We start from the raw sequence: 17,079 nt of genomic DNA, 5'->3' as shown, positions 1-17,079 counted from the left end.
GAATACTGAAATCGAGTGAAAAAATGTATAGAGATGACCATACTATCATTAATCAATGCAAGGATGAGAGTAAGTAACTCATCAGCGTTGGAGTAAATGCATGCATGTATTCAAGGGCATAGCAGGAAAATGATCATAAAGCATCCTTAGTTACCACAATGGACAAACAATTTGAGATAGATACTTTCGAAGCCATGGATAAATATTACGAAACGGAGGGAGTAACTTAACAAGGCAAACACGGCTGGGGACGCATACAAAATTTGTATTACAAATAGCTCCTCACGCAACGCACCCATCCACAAGCCTCTGTCGATCGCAACTGCTCGATTCTTTCCCTTCTGCCGCCCGCCACCACCTTTGGCATCAGCGCACCATCTCCGCGGCATTCTTTTCTCTCCGTAGACTCTAAGTCTCTAACTTCCCCATTCTTTCTCTCCCTCTACAACTTTCTCGCTCCTCGTCGTCGTCGATCTCCATGGCCGCCAAACCTTCAGACACCGGTAAGTCCGCCAAGAAGCACAAGGCACTAGCAAGAGAGGGAAAAGGAGAGTAGAAAGATCGATTTTTTTTGGCCTAAGGCCAATGGCTGGGCATGTTCTTCGCGGCGCACGTTCTGCTCTTGTAGTCACCGTGCTCCTCTGTGTGCTGGGACAGGGAGCAACGACAAGCAGGAGTCCAAGGCGATGGCGGACGTGTACAGCGGCGAGCTCACGCCGCTGCAGAGGCACGTCGCCTTCTTCGACAGGGACAAGGACGGCGTCATCTACCCTGCCGAGACCTACGAAGGTACATACAGTAACCCAGTCCCATCTCCAATATCGTCTCGCCGCCGCCACTTCTCGCCGGCCGGCCTGAAACATATGTACTTGTTCCAGACGGTAGTTCGTTGTACGTAGCTACACACGTACGGGCGTACGGGCGGGCGGCCGGGGAGTTTCTGACTTTCCGTCCGTTTTTGGATTTTTGCCTTTTTGGGAATTGTGTGTCTTAGTTGTCCCGTGAGGAAAAATGTCTACTGCGATGACTCATGACCAAGCGTGGCTGTTCGTTTCGTGGGGTTGCTGAAGGGTTCCGCGCGATCGGGTGCGGCGTCGCGCTGTCCGTCGCCGCCGCCGTCTTCATCAACGGCTTCCTTGGACCCAAGACGATACCGGTATGTAAACACAAACTCTCTCTATCTGCGCCAAAGCATGATTTGCTTTTTTTTTTGTCTAGTGGTTTTCCTGAATTCTGAATCTTCAGAGCATGTTCGTCTCACTTGGGTTTCGCTAGCATTTTCAGTGGATGAACGGAGCACAAAACTATAAATTACGTTAAGATCATCGTTTATCGTTATATAGTCCACTTTCCCAAAGTGATTGGCATTTCAGGAAGAACAGCCTTATAGTGGTAGTGGCTGGTGATCGTCTAGAAGTTACGACTTCTGACCAAACATCTCAATTGTTTTGCACAAAGCGATCGAGGATAGGATTTCAGAAAATGCAGGTTTCTCTCTAGCACAGCTTGTGGTAAAAGATGATGGCTTTCACTCCAAACTTGTTCAAAACAGACCATGTCGTTTAGGACATTGACTATTACCTTTTACAATTATAAGACATTAAGAATTATAAAAATATAATCAACTACGTTTGTGCATACTAGTTGTCAACATTTTAAGAGTTTGACTAAATATAATCAACTACGTTTGTGCATTCTAGTCGTCAATATTTTAAAAGTTTGACTATACAGTTCCTTGAAAAACATCTTGTGCAACCTGCGGTGTACGCACTTAATTGTTTTAACTGTAGGGGAATTCCCGACTGTTAATATATTAAATCGGAAAAGAAACCAAAAGAACTGTACAGGGACAGAAAAAAGAAAGAAAACTGCAGCAGAGGGAGGGGGTGGGGATGGAATTACAGGAGGGAAACTATCCAGGAGAAAACTGCTAGGTTCATCTCATTGTTCATTCTATACAGGTGTAACATGACAGTATTTCTAAAACAAACTTTCCACAAAAGAAACACTGGCGTCATTTGCTGAATTCTTTTTCCCATTTCTTTATTTCCATAGCTCCCATGCTACTATCATGAAAACCTCCATAAAGAAAGAAAGTTAAGATTGGTGCTTGGCTTCCTGGATCATGGGAAAGAACGGCTTGGAATGATCCCAGACCATACTAAGGTGCTGGCCCAGCACCTTGTGGAAAACGGACATTCAAAGAAGAGATGATAAGTCGTCTCTTCAATATTTTGGGAACAAAGGACACAGTTGTAATAATTTCTTTCGATGTGAAAGTTCTTCCTTCTCAAGAGATTTTTGAAGTTGATCCTATCTTTAAAAAGAAGCCATACAAAGACCTTAATCTACTCGGAGCATTACTTCCAAATCTAGTTAAAGGGAGGCAGAGGGGAAGTGAGATTCCTGAAAATGAAGTCGTAGAATCTGCTAGAAGAGTAAGGCTTGGCACCCCAAGCACAAGACCAAGTATCCCTTTGACCTAGAGTGACATGCGTATTATTTATGTGTTCGTGAAGAATGATCAGTTCTGTAGAGGCCTGCTAACTCAAGGGGAGGTGGAAAAGATCATGTTGGCTCCCATAAGAGACAAACTGAGCAAGAGAGATTGATGTGTCCTTTGCATAGGAGAAAAGTCTTGGGAGGCTTGAGGTATTTTCCATCCCAGATATCAAGCCAGAGGAGGATCGTTGAACCATAGCCTGGGGACCCCGAAGCCACTCCTCTGAAGTGATCACAAAACTTCATGGTGTCCTTCCACAAAAATGAGCCTTTGGGAGAAGAGCTATGAGGCAAGGAGCCATCAGCATAATGCGTGTTCCAAATCTGATTGATCCAAGGAACATCAGTCTTTGCCTCATTCTGCACATGTAGGTTAATGACTTTCAACCCCCCTTTATTTTTTGGAGTGCCAACCTACGTCCACGCCACTAGAGGTCTTCCTTTATCATTGATGTTTGAACCTCTCCAAAGACAGTGCTTGCATGCTCTATCCATGTTCTCAATAACCCTCTTGGGCAACCATATGGAGCACATTGCATAGGTTGGTAGAGAGGAAAGAGCTGAGTTTATCAAGGTAAATCTTTCAGCCATTCCCAATAGAGAAGAGGTGGCTAAAAGTCTTTTCTCAAATTTGTTCATGAGGGCGGAGAAGTGCTCCACCTTTGATCTGTTAGTCCCCAAAGGAAGACCCAAATAAGTGAAGGGAAAGGAGCCAATCTTGCAACCAAACGTGCCAGCCAGAAGTTGCATTTTATCGACAGAAAATTGATGGGGACCATACATGATTAGTGGTAGTTCACCTTCAATCCAGTAGATGTGCTGAACATATGAAAGAGTCCTTTGAGACAGTAAATCTGTCTTTGAGAAGATTGCATAATTAAAGTAGTGTCATCAGCATACTATACCACTGCACTACTATAGAAAAGATCACCCGTGCCCCCTTTTCACTGCTGGTTTGAAAATAACCGGTAGGGTATCACTGTCAGTTCTTACCAAAAACTGGCAGTAATAGCCTATCCAGTAAAAATTGGCAGCGATAATCAAGTATCACTGTCGGTTCAATTAAAAAACCAGGGACGAGGTTCGTTCACCGAGTGCAATTTTTTTCGGTCTCAAAACCATGGTTATTCACTACCGGTTCAAAACAGTTAGTGATGTCAATTTTGAATCGGCATAGATGACATTTTCTGTAGTAATATCGAGAAGTCTGAATCATGTTGACGAGCTAAAGGATGATTGATCAATCATCCTCTGCTGGCCTCTTCATTAACAATAATTTGGAGGAGATCAACAGCAAGCACAAAGAGTAGAGGAGAAAGTGGATCACCTTACCTGACCCCTCTTTTGCAATGAAAGGATTTCCCCATGACCTCATTGAGAAGTACATATGAGGTACTTGAGTCCAAGATTGCTCTCACCCATCCTAGCCAACAATCAGAGAAACCGAGGTGTTCCATCAGTTGCATGATCATTTGATGCTCAATGGTGCCAAAGACCTTTTCAAAATCCAACTTAATGATGACTAGCTCTTGCGTTGAGTGGTGACATTGGTGAAGATAGTGAAAAGCCCATTCGAGGCAATCTTGGATGGATATGTTTTTATGAAACCATACTGGTTCTTATGAATAATTTTCAGAATTGTCAACTGAAGCCTTTTAGCCAGCAGCTTGGTTAACAATTTATTAGAGGTGTTGAGCAGAGAAATTGGTTTGTAGTCACTTAGAGTCTACGGAATACAGATCTTCAGCACTAGGGTGATAAAGGAGTTGTTAATTGGCCGCAGATCCAGGCTGCCTACATAGAATTCAGCAAACAGCGAATAGAATTCTCTTTTGATGAAATCCCAACATTTTTTTTTGAAGAAGAGGCCGTTGAACCCATCAGGACCTGGAGCCTTATCCGGCAGCAGCTCCTTGATTATGCCATAAATTTCCTCAGTAGTAAAGGGGCCGATAGCAAATTAAGATCATCCCTTGAGGAAACAAGACCTTCCAAGTAAAAGCTCATGTCTGGATTATCTGAATGACTCATTCTGGACCTAAATGTGTCCCATGCAACTATGATCTTTTCGCTGTGGCTAGTCACTTCTCTACTATTTTGTCAGTAAACTAGTGATAGTGTTGCACATGTACTTTTTCATTGCAGCTGCTTGAAAGAACTTGGTGTTTTCATCTCCTAAACAAACCCATCTGATAGTGTACTGTTTCCTCCAATAATCATTCTTGTACTTCAACATCAGTAGATTGTGCTTTTTAAGAATGCTCCTGAAATTCCATTCTTGAGTATATAAGGGTCGATGTTCTTCCAATGCATCCAGAACCTTAAGGATTTCATTACAATTATAAATGATCTTATTCAGCCGAGATAAATTCTTACTCCACCTCTTCAAGACCCTTCTCATATTTTTGAATTTTTCCATAATCTTAACTGCACTGGAAGCAACCAAAACCTCCAAGTTCCAAGCTGATTATGCAAGGTTAAGGAAACCTGGCTATTCCACCCAGAAATTTTCAAATTTGAAGATTTTGGCTTTAGGACCAATTTGCACTGTATAGGGGTGTGGCATGAAGTCAGTTTAGCCATTGGTATGAGGAGTGTGTTTGAGTAGCTGAGACTCCAGTTGACAGTGTTGAAACATCAATCAAGTAGAATGAGGAAAGGATCATCTTGCATATTGCTCCAGGTAAATTGGCAGCCCTCAAGAGGGATTCCCAACAACCCGAGATCATTGATGAGATCATTGAAGACCATTATATCACTCAAATTTCCACCTGGTCTGTTTCTATCGCTAGTTGATCTGTAGAAGTTAAAATCACCGATGAACATCTAGTCTTCCCCATCCTACAAATCAAGAGACCTGAGCCAATTTTTAAAATTAAGTCTGTGTTCTCCATGACATGTCCCATAAACAGTGGAAAGAGTCCACTTAGCACCATTTAGAGTGGATTGAAAGCAAACTGCAATAGCAAAAGTAGAAATGGAGAGGATATCACCCACAAACATGGCACTAATCCAACCCAAGAGAATCCCACCAGAGGCACCCTCAGAAGTATGCTCCAACAGCCGCTCTTGAGTCACCTCCTCAGGAAGTATGCTGCATGTTGCCATCACCACTTCCATGATCACCTTCGTAGCAATTTCTGGGAAAACTCCAAGATATCAGTCAAGGTTAGCAAGTGAAGGAAACTTAACCATTCCAGGGAAAGGAGAGAGGAGAGTTGTATTACCATCATGGAAGGATGGAGTTGTGACTAGGGCTGTGGGAGCCTTAGTTTTTCCTTTTCCTCTAGAGGATGTTGAGGAGGCGAGCATCAGGCGGCAGCCTCCATGCTTGGCTTCCAACCTTATGCCTCTCCTCAAGCTTCCATCCCTCTAACTTTCGGCCGACACACACTTAAACTGGTTCTCTCCTGAGCTCCATGTCATTCCAATCACCAGGTTTGCTTTGAGAGTGTGGGCTGTCTTCCTCCTCTGGTAGGTGTTCTTGAACACAAATTTGGCCCTAAGGGTAGACCACTTGTCATGGGGTTCCTCAATCACCTATTTGCCCTTGTCCACTACAAGTTCAACAATTTCCTTTATTTCCACAGAAGATGCCCAGGGAGCTCCAGCATTCCATGCCAAGTTGGAGTGCCATTCAAAATGATTAGTAAACCGCAGAGGAAGTCTTTGACCACCAAACATGAAGATGCTATGGATGGCCGGAACTCCATGTCTCCACCACGCAGATTGAGGTGCAACCAGAAAGGTGAAATTGAAGAGGTCCATCAAGGCCTCCGAAATGAAAGGCTTAATCTAATCGGGTTGTACCTCCGGCGCTTCAGGGTGGATGATCGGTAAATTCTGGGACCGGAGGTAGTTGGCATGAGCATGGATGGAGAGCTTACTAGTTGAAGACCCTTCTAAGCTAGAAGAGGAGGAGCTGAGACCTTGAAAAGAACTCTCTGATGATGAAGAGATGATCATCTGCTGTTGAGAGGGCATTTGCTGAGCCTGGTTCTGTCCTTCATTCGGCCAAACAGGCCAACCTTGATTTTGGAATTCCTGCACAGTAATTTCCCAATTGGGGTCACCAGCACCCTGTCCCAGATGCTGTTTATCCAACCCCTTGTCCTGCACTTGCTCCTCCTCCTGTTGCGGCTCCTCAAACGGGTGAGGGTTGCCATTGTGCGGTGGTGGGTCATCTTTGTCAGGGATGAAACAATCTGCAAAACCATGATTCAGAATATAGACTAGCACAATCCAAAAACAACCTGTACCTCCCATCTGAGAGCTCTAGGAGATGACCAAGGTTCTAGGAACCGACTGGGCATCCCGAAACAGACATCTTACCAACACATAAGCTTTGCTATGAGCATTGGAGTGCCAATGCACCAGCTTCCCAAAAGTAGCACAAACTTGATCGAGGTGCACCAGATTCATGTAGTCTAAGGGGTAGCCAAGCAGCATAAACCAACCAATTCTATGAAATGGGGAGTTTCTAAGGTTGAGGGATCTTTCATGCTCCATAACATGCACTAGAACTCCATTAACCAGATGATCATTTCCACTAAGAAGGATCTCCTTCTGAAACACATCTCTCAATTGGTACAAGTCGATACCAAAAGGGTGAGGACAACTATAAAGAACTTGAAGGCACAACTCCTCTTGTAGGTAATGCCTGACCTGGTGACTGAAATTATTGTACTCATCTGGGTGAAGGACCTCTCCTTCATCCTCAGCGATGAAAAACTCCTTTTGGGCGAACAGGGGGTTTCCTGAGAGCGCAACACTCGCCCACGGAATGTGTTGTTGACCCCATCCTCAACTACCATCTCCGGTGGTAAGAAGCGCATCGGATTGATAGCAAAGTTCACCATGAAATCCAAGAGGAAGGATTGATCGGAGGGCTTTTCATTGTTGAAGAGGAGAGCAACAGGAAGACCAAGAGTTGAAAAGGACGGTGGGGTTTTCTCCAGCTGAGGCAACTGTGGAGTGGAACTAATGGTGGCACATTTGCACATCTCAATGAAGGCGATTTTGAGCAAAGGTGGGTTTGGAGGCCTAACAAGTGGAGATGATTTTTTCCTTCCAGCTGAAATGCTTCTTCCTTTTGCGAGAGAGGCAATGAAAACCCTTGTGACCATAGTTGTAACAGCTTTTGCACCTTAACTTGTTCGTGTAAAAACGAACGAGGTGACTTGGGCTTAAGCAACGGAAACAAGAACGGACTTGCTTCGGATTTCCCCTAGTGACAAGACTATCCTCTCAATTTCTGCCCCACTCGAGTGCAATTTTACGTAGGTAGTCCCGGGGCTAACAGAGCTATCATCCGGTCTTTTCCCCCGGACTTTGGACCCTCTAGCATAGGGAAGGAGTGACTGAGCGAAGGAGGGCCTGCAACCAAGGATACCCAAATATTTTGCTTGGGTGGGTGACCAATGAGAACCCTTCTTTTCAAACTCCTGGTTGTTTCCGCAGTGGGTCTCAACCAACTGATGGGAGTAGGAACCAAGGGAAGAGCCATTAGGATCCCTATTAGCACCCCTAGACACAGCTTAGAGCAAGTTGAAGATAAACTTGAAGAACTTAACGGGATTAAGGGGGTAGAGGATGAGAAACGGTCCGGCAAGGGACAAAAGAAACTTCTGATCTTGATAGAAAAGGAATGCGAAAGCACATGCCACGATTTCTTCCAAGGAGAGTGTTGAATCACTCTTGGGGGCAGGGGGGGGGGGGGAGGAAACCCTCTTGGTACCACGAGAATTCTTTCTAGAAACAATGGACCATTGGTTTGCTTCCTCTGATTCCCAGATGGTAGCATCCCTGCGCCAATTGGCCCACCATCTCTCCAAAAGTGAAAATAAACATCAAAGTGCTTTGTTGTGATTCTCTTAAGAGAGCAAATGAAGAAACCCATAGCTTTGGAAGAGACAGAGAAACGAAAATGTCTATCTGACTCTAAGGACATATGGAAACCTTCGGGGGAGCCCCCAAGAACCGCGTGGAGAGCATGATTAACTGTGAACTCCAATAGCCTGAACATGTAGCACCAAAAAATCACGAGCAAGAAGAAGCAACCATCAATAGAGGAAGAAGGATGATGTACCAATGATCCGAAGCGTGCTAGGACCTCCGACTGGAGCTTCCGCCCAGCAGAAATGTCCCAATCCTCCGGTAGCGTGTGGGAGAGGTCACCCATCACCACGGAGGAAGAACCCCCTAAAAGGTTCACTCCTAGGCGTAATGACGACCAACGAGAGTGATGGAGGGGAGAATGAAGGCGGCAGGGCTAGAGTTGGATATGGAGCAAAGGACGGTGGGGACGGAGCGGTGAGAGAGGGAGCTTGTGGGAGCCATCTCTTTCTCTTTCTCTTAGGGCGCCCTTACTTACCAATAGATTATTATCTTTCACCATGTACGCACTTAATTCAGAGTCCTAACCAGTGTTATTATCAAATAAGAATTGAGTGCAGCAAATATTCTTAGCGTGAAGCTACACACATGCCAGCACACATTACAACTAGAAAGATACCCCCTTTCTTTTCAAAAAAGGAAGCCAACAAACAAGCATAAAGCTACGGTCCATGTCTTATGGTATAATACCACTGCATTCTATTCTGAACACTCAACCAAGTAAAGCTACACCTTTCGGTCATCTTTTCAACATATAACTCTGCAATCGTGTCATGCATACATAAGTGCGATTCGATTCAGGTGTCAAGATCACAATATTTGATATTTGTGATGCTGACTCGTTTCCACGTTTGTTTTGATACTGCAGGAGAACGAGAAGACTCCACCTTTCAAATTCCCCATATACGTGAAGAACATTCACAAGGGCAAGCACGGAAGCGATTCAGGAGTGTACGATGCCCATGGAAGGTACGTACCTATCCAATTCCAATTTCCATCTGTCATCATCCATATGAAACTTTCAGTAGGTCCTGTGCTAGCAGCACAAGAGTCCAGTTTTGGTCAGTAGTTGATCACTTCTCATTGTACTTCACTCAATCGAGGCAAGGTAACACATGATCATTAAGCTAGCTAACCATAAAGTACTGTGAAGAGACCAGGATTTTCTTTACCGGTAAATTTAAGGTCACTGGTAAATATGATATATTAAATTTTTCGGAATCAAATCAAAACAAATTAAAAAAAATTGAACATAAAATAATCAAATTTAAACTTTAATATAAAATAAACAAACGCCGTAGGGATATAAGATGTCAGTTAGCCTAGTTATATTCAAAATGCGAGGCCTTGAGTTTTAAATTCGTCTATATGATTTTGTACCATTTAACTATGAGACCCACATGTCAAGATACAAATCCTTGAAAAATTTACCTACTTACACTGCTACAAAACACGTCATCAGTGGCGGTTAAAAATCACCATCAGTGGTAAGTTTTAAACTGCCACTGATTACTCGGCACTGATAGTCAGTGACTATTAGTGCCGGTTTGGAACTAGTACAGAAACTAACCACGAACCGACAGTGATGGATGGACTGGGAGAAAAGAAAAAAGAAATGAGCCAGCTCGAAATTGAGCTAGCTCAGCTGCCGGTACCGCCGCTAGCCACTGCGCTCCACTGCCAGCTGCCGCTGGTGCGCTCCGCCACCGTTGGCCTCCACCACCTCCTCACGCTCGTCGCTCGGCCGCCCCCGCCATGTGAGCTCCGTTGCTGCCACGCTTGGCTGCTCGCCCGCCATCGCGCTCGCCCGAAGCCGCTCGGCCACTCGTCCGTCGTCGTGCTCGCTTGCCACCGCTCGCCCGCACACACACCGTCGCACTAACTCTGTTGCATGCCCGTCGTCGTGCTCTCCTGGAGCCGCTCGGACGTTGAGCTTGCCGACCACCGTGCAAGCTTCGCTGCACGCCCGCATGCATGGGAGAGAGAAGTAGCATGCACGCAGGCGTGGGAGAGAGATGAGGAAGAGATAAGGTATGGAGAGAGAGCGGGAGAGAGAGAGAGAGAGAGAGAGAGAGAGAGAGAGAGAGAGAGAAATGTAGAGAGTAAGTTCTGCAGAGTAAGGAGGAGATCGAGCAAGGTGAAAATATCAGTGCATGGATTAGTGGATGTGACCGAGTATTAGTGACGGTTCTAGCCACGAACCGCCACTGATGATGTGGAACTCAAATTTTAGTTCAATTGGCCTTTGGCTTACCGGTATCAGTGGTGGCTCTAGCTACGAACTGGCACTGATACCGACTATCAGTGCCGGTTTGTGTTACAAATCAGCACTGATATATACATCAGTGCCAGTTTGTAACACAAACCAGCACTAATAGTCGGTATCAGTGTCGGTTCTTAGCGACTCCATTATGGTTGAAGTGTGGGAGTTTAAGAACCGTCAGTGATTCATTTGCACTGCTAGTTCTTGTACAATCGCACCGATGAGCCACTATTTATTGTCGATTCTTTAGTAGTGTTAGCATGATTCAAACACCAAACCTTAGACTATGGGAAAAGGTGTTGTGGGTCATTACACCATAAGGTTGTTTCCTTTTCTTTACCTACTTAGTTCATTTTATATGTTCCTAAATTGAAATTTAACCGAAATATTTTAACCAGTTTAGTATTTTACCGGGACCCATCAGTAATGGCAATAAACCAGATTTACCGGATTTTTTTTCCTGGAAGAGACATGTGAACTGGTAATCAAGAGGAAACAATGCTGTCACTTTCCTGTTGTGAGATTGATGCATTATCACTCCACATTAACAAAAGCGTTAAAGGGAACAGCTGGGGATGAAGGGTTGCTGATGTCGTTTCCTCTGTCTAAAGCAACTCCCATCAACTACTACAGATCAAGATGATTATGTGAGATGGAAAGCATGCAACAAAAATTAGCGACAAGCCGACAAGATGTGGTCGCTGCGTTATTTAACTAAACCTAATTGTCCAAAAAAGTAGAAAACTATTGCCTTGAGGATGGGATGGTGTTAAATCTTCCAGCCTTTTAGGAACAGAATATGGATTGTTTAATGTTTGGAGTGCCTGGAAAGTTGATGTACTGGCTCAAATACTGATAAAAGAAACAATCCCAGACTGTGACAGTCTGAGTTGGATCAGCACCTGTGTGAGTTCTCTAGTGATCTCATGATGTAGGAAAGATGCAATTTTTTTCAGCTATTTACAAATTAATTACAACTCTGACTAGAGAAAAAAGATAGAATAACTCTGACTCAGGAGTTGTATGCCGTTTTTACTGTACATTACCATAGCTGTTTCTGTCAAGACAAGTCTTGATACAAAAAGAATAGCAACATGTCTAGTCTTACATACTTTGCAAAAGAACAAGATTCACTCATAACTATCAAGAATTGGAAAAAAAAAAACTGATTCAATAGACTATCTGTCGAGGCAGTAGAAATATTGCTAATTACACTACCGATCAACTTGCAGGTTCGTTCCTGAAAAGTTTGAGGAGATTTTCGAGAAGCACGCCCACACCAGGCCTGATGCCCTAACAAGCAAAGAGCTGCAGGAGCTGCTCCAAGCAAACAGGGAACCTAAAGATTTCAAAGGATGGTAAGATTTTTTCTGGAGTTAGGAAAATATAGCATGCAAGTAATGCTCTTGCTAATTATTTATCGACAAAAAAACTATCGAAGGCTGGGTGGCTTCACGGAGTGGAAGGTGCTTTACGCCCTCTGCAAAGACAAGGAGGGGTTTCTTCACAAGGATACCGTCAGGGCAGTCTATGATGGCAGCCTGTTTGAAAGCTTGGAGCAAGAGAGGAAGTCTAAGAAGGAGTCTGCTAAAAAGAAATGATAAGGACGTCCGACGTCCTCGACATCATATTGTGATGAATTATTTGTAAATTGTGGTGCGAGTGTGCATGTTGATCTGTAAGTCAACACTGTGAGAAGGTCATCACGTCAGAAATCAGATTTATTTCATTGATTGGTCGATGATCAAGGATTATATATATATCCCAGCCAAGATTCACTCCATGCATGATTTATAGAAATAGTTATCAGGAGGAGGAAATATGGGCGGGCGGATCCTATAGATCAGGAGGTGATCGAGCTAAAAAGGCAAGAGCTGGATAACGACTCGAGTACGTGATACGCGGGCGACCAAGCATGCAGTGGAGCCGATTGAGTCCAGGGTCATCATGTCTGTCTAACACGCCCCCGCAGTCGGAGCGTCAGCAGAGCAAACGTTCAGACTGGATCGAAACTCGGTGAAGACAGAAGACGGAAGACCCTTGGTGAAGATGTTGGTGTACTGGGAAGATGTTGGAACGTGAAGGATGCAGACATCACCCATGGCAACACGTTCCTGAACGAAGTGAAGATCAATTTCCACATGTTTGGTGCACTGATGCTGGACAGGGTTGGCGGAGAGATACACGGCATTCACATTGTCGCAGTAGACAAGAGTGGCCCGACAAGTGGACTGTGGAGCTCCTGAAGAAGTTGGCGCAGCCAGCAAGCCTCGGCCACAGCACGGTACTCAGCCTCAGCACTGGAGCAGGACACGGTCTTCTATCGCTTTGAGGACAAGGAAATGAGATTGTTGCCAAGGAACACAGCATAGCCAGATGTAGACTTGCGTGTGTCAGGGCAACCGGCCCGATCAGCATCAGAGTATACCACTAGATCCTACTGCAAAGAATGATGTAGAGTAAGGCCAAGGTCAAGTGTGCCATGAAGGTACCGCAGAATCTGTTTCACAGTAGCTAGGTGAGGCTCTCGAGGATCGTGCATGTGAAGGCAGACTTGCTGAACTACGTAGGAGATATCCGGGCGAGTAAAGGTGAGGTACTATAATGCTCTAGTAAGGCTCCGGTAATTAGTAGGATCGCTCATAGGGGAGCCAGTGGTGTCAGAGACCTTTGGATTGGGGTCCACAGGTGTGCTGCATGGCTTGCACTCTGACATACCTGCACGGTCTAGAGTATCCAATATGTACTGGCGCTGAGAGAGAAAAAGACCACCCGGATGGCACTGCACAGAAATACCCAAGAAGTGATGAAGTACCCCAAGATCCTTCATGGAAAATTCTCGCTGCAGTGCACTAATAGTCCAGCGGAGTAACTCAGTAGAAGAGGCTATCAGAACAATGTCGTCCACATAAAGAAGCGGATAGATAGTGTCAACTCCACGGCGATACACAAAGAGAGATGTGTCCGACTTGGCCTTGACAAACCCAAGTATCAGCAAGTATGATCGATCCGAACCAACTGTACCAAGCCCGGGGCGCCTACTTGAGTCCATAAAGGGACTTGTTGAGGCGGCAGACAAAATCTGGATGCGATGAATCCACAAAACCCGTTGGCTGTGAGCAGTAGACTGTCTCAGAGAGGGTACCATGAAGGAAAGCATTCTTGATATCAAGTTGATGGATGGGCCAGTCCCAAGAGAGAGCCAAGGACAAAACACAACGCACAATGGCAGGCTTCACGACGGGACTAAAAGTCTCATCAAAGTCGACACCCGGACGTTGTGTGAAACCCCGAAGAACCCAACGAGCCTTGTACCTGTCGAGAGTGCCGTCAGAATTGAGCTTGTGCTTGAAAATCCATTTACTCGTGACCACATTCGCCCTAGGCGATCAAGGAACGAGGTCCCAAGTATTGTTGGATAGCAACACCGCATATTCGTCCTCCATGGTAGCTCGCCAATGTGGATAGGCTAAGGCGGACCGATATGTCTTGGGCAGCGGGGAGACAGCCACAACATTTAAGTTGAGCCTCTCGACGGGCTGCCGGAAACCGCTCTTGCCATGGGTGACCATTGCATGGGAGTTGACGGTGGGTGGAACGGACAACCCACCGGGTGGTAGAGTAGTCTTGGGCACGTCAGGAGCCACGAGAGGCGATGTGGCGAGCGCTGGAGAGGCCGCAATGGCCATGCATGGCACGGACGCGTTGGGTGACTGAGGCGCCACGCGTGGCAGACACGCATCGAACGACGAAGGCATCGCACCGGCTGCGCGTGGCACAAACGCGGCAGGAAACGGAGAGGCCACACATGGAAGACACGCACTGGGCGATGGAGACGCCGAATAGGCCGCGCGTGGCACGGGCGCGGTGGGTGGTGGAGGGACCGCGTGTGGGCACACGGGTGTAGACACTGTGGGCGCGTTTCCAAGGGCAGCTCTGGAGCTGGGCGCGGTGAGTTCATCACCGTGCGTACGGGAGTGTGCACTAGCAGAGGAGATCGACCGTGGTGGCCCGATGGGGATGGCAGCGGTCTCATTGTCCAGTAAAAAATGAAAGTAGTTAGTGGTAGATGGCTTATTCAACTCGGCAAAGGGGAACGATGCCTCGTCCAAAATGACATGCCGGGAAATAATGATCCGGTTGGAATTGAGATCAACACACTGGTAACCTTTGTGGTTGGAGGAATAACCCAGGAACACAAGGTGGATCGGGGGGAAGTTTATGAGGTGCGGTGGCTGAAAGGTTGGGATAACACTTGGAGCCAAACATGCGAAGATGAGTGTAGCTGGGGTGGCGGCCATGAAGAGCGAAGAAAGGAGTGGAGGAATTAAGTGTCTTTCTGGGAAGACAGTTAAGGAGGTATGTGGTGGTGTGTAGGGCCTCAACCTAATAGGACGGGGGGAGGCTGGCCTGGAACAGCAGGGAGCGCACAATGTTGTTGGTGGAACGAATAATGCGCTCGGCCTTGCCATTCTGGGTTGGGGGGGGGGTGTAAGGGCATGACATGCGAAGGTGGACGCCATGAGTGAGGAAGAAAGTGCAAGTGCTGAAGTTGTCAAACTCGTGGCCATTGTCACATTGGACGTTCTTGATCGTGGTGCCGAACTGGGTAGCCACATAAGAGAAAAAAAGAGAAATAGTGGAAAAGGTATCGGACTTAAGGAGAAGAGGAAACATCCAAAGAAAATGCAAGCAATCATCAAGAATGACCAAGTAATATTTATAACCAGACACACTGACGACAGGTGATGTCCAAAGGTCACAATGAACTAAATCAAAATTCTTGAGAGCTCGAGACTGAGAAGCGACAAAAGGTAAGTGAACATGAAGACTAAGTTGACAAGCATGAAAATTGGCGTAAATGGCATTTTTATTACATGAGATGGTGGACATATTAGCTAGTGTGGAGAGAGCGTCGTGACCGAGATGGTCGAGACGACGATGCCATAGGAAGCTGGAGCTCCAACGACAAGGGAGCAGGGTGTGGGGAGGGACGCCGGTAAATGTAAGGATAGAGCAGCCCGGAGCTATTGCACCTGACGATCTTGTTCTTGGACCGAAGATCCTTCACAAAAAAACCAGCAGGGTCAAACTCGATGGAACAATTGTTATTGGTAGTGAACTGGTGAACAGAAATGAGATTTTTGATAATGTGTGGGGCAATTAACACATTATGAAGATGAAAAGGACCGGGAAAACTGTAGAGCCAGTAGAGCTAATGGGCAGCAAAGACCCATTACCGACAACAATCGACGAATGAGTAAATGACCGTGGATGGTGAGTCAAGGAGAGATTACCGGCGTCCGAGGTCATGTGTGATGAAGCACCAGAGTCCATGTACCACTCATTGGTGGCGGGAAGAGTCAGCGCCATGGTACTAAAAGCGTTGGCCAATGCCTGCTGATCCCAAGAGGCAAGGCCCGACATTGGCGACCACCCTGGTGATGGAGCCACCTTTGGGCCAGGAGCCAGTATGGGAGCAATGTGGGGCTGCGGGAGGTGCCTCGGCGCTGAGCCGTAGGGTGCAGGCACGTTATATGGTGTGGTGGGCAGGGGCATGCCATGCATGCCATAGGGCACGACTGCCAGCATAGCTTGTTGGGAAGGCACACTGCTGTTGCCCGCCTGGGACGCAAGGTTGACCACAAGGAACACAGTTCCCGGGCTCGGCCACATCTAAATAGTGCTGGTCCAGGGATTGTAAAATGAGGGCTAGGGCGCGGTGTTGGCGTTGGAGGAACCCACACTACCGGAGGCCTTTCCATCGCCATTGTCGCAACGTTGACGGTTGTTGGAGTTGCCGGAACCGCCGGACGAGTGGCCCTGTGGAGCGCCGCCGTGGGGAGGACCGGGAGTGTGATTCCCGGATGCGCCACCGATGGGTCTGAACGACGCGCCCTGCTGCGCACCCCTGGTTTGAGCGCCCCCACGAGGCGCAGACGGGTTGGTGGCAATGAATGCGGTGGCGGAGGAAGGCCGGTTGGCCATCGTTAGTTCCTCGAGGAGGAGGTCGGAGCAAACCTCGAGGAATGACAGGAATGGGCGTTGGCACTTGAGCAAGGCGGCCATGTAGGCGAACTTGTGGTTCGATCCGCGAAGGACGGCGAGAACTAGAGTTCGATCTTGCATGGGCTCGCTGAGGGCTCCAAGAGCGTCGGCCATACTCTTCAGCTTCCGGCAATAGTCTGACACGGGGAGGTCACCTTGGGCGAACTAGCGGAACTCGGCGTCAAGGAATAAGGCGCGAGTTTCCCGGTTGCCAAGGAATTGTTCTTCAAGGCCGAGCCAGATGAGCCGAGCGGTGGTGTCGGGTGACATGAGAATCTCCACGAGCTCGGTGGAGATCGTGCCATACAGTCATGATCGGATGATACAATCCATCCGATACCAATTAGGGAGCTCGGGGTGGGCTTCGTCGG

The 17,079-nt window shown here is 46.8% G+C and overlaps 1 protein-coding gene across 1 annotated transcript; it reads left to right on the top strand.

Moving 5' to 3' along the window:
• The first annotated feature begins 238 nt into the window (after positions 1-238).
• Positions 239-12,417, top strand: LOC133926621 (probable peroxygenase 4). The gene is made up of 6 exons (XM_062372635.1): positions 239-503; positions 658-789; positions 1,071-1,156; positions 9,266-9,366; positions 11,893-12,018; positions 12,102-12,417. Exons 1-6 carry the CDS (start codon positions 479-481, stop codon positions 12,259-12,261), a joined length of 630 nt encoding a protein of 209 aa, XP_062228619.1. The 5' UTR covers positions 239-478; the 3' UTR covers positions 12,262-12,417.
• The last annotated feature ends 4,662 nt before the right edge of the window (positions 12,418-17,079 follow it).

Source organism: Phragmites australis, chromosome 8 (assembly GCF_958298935.1).
Source record: "Phragmites australis chromosome 8, lpPhrAust1.1, whole genome shotgun sequence".
Classification (NCBI taxonomy): domain Eukaryota; kingdom Viridiplantae; phylum Streptophyta; class Magnoliopsida; order Poales; family Poaceae; genus Phragmites; species Phragmites australis.
The sequence above is the reverse complement of the archived record's forward strand: the minus strand, read 5'-3'. Positions and strand labels throughout refer to the sequence as shown.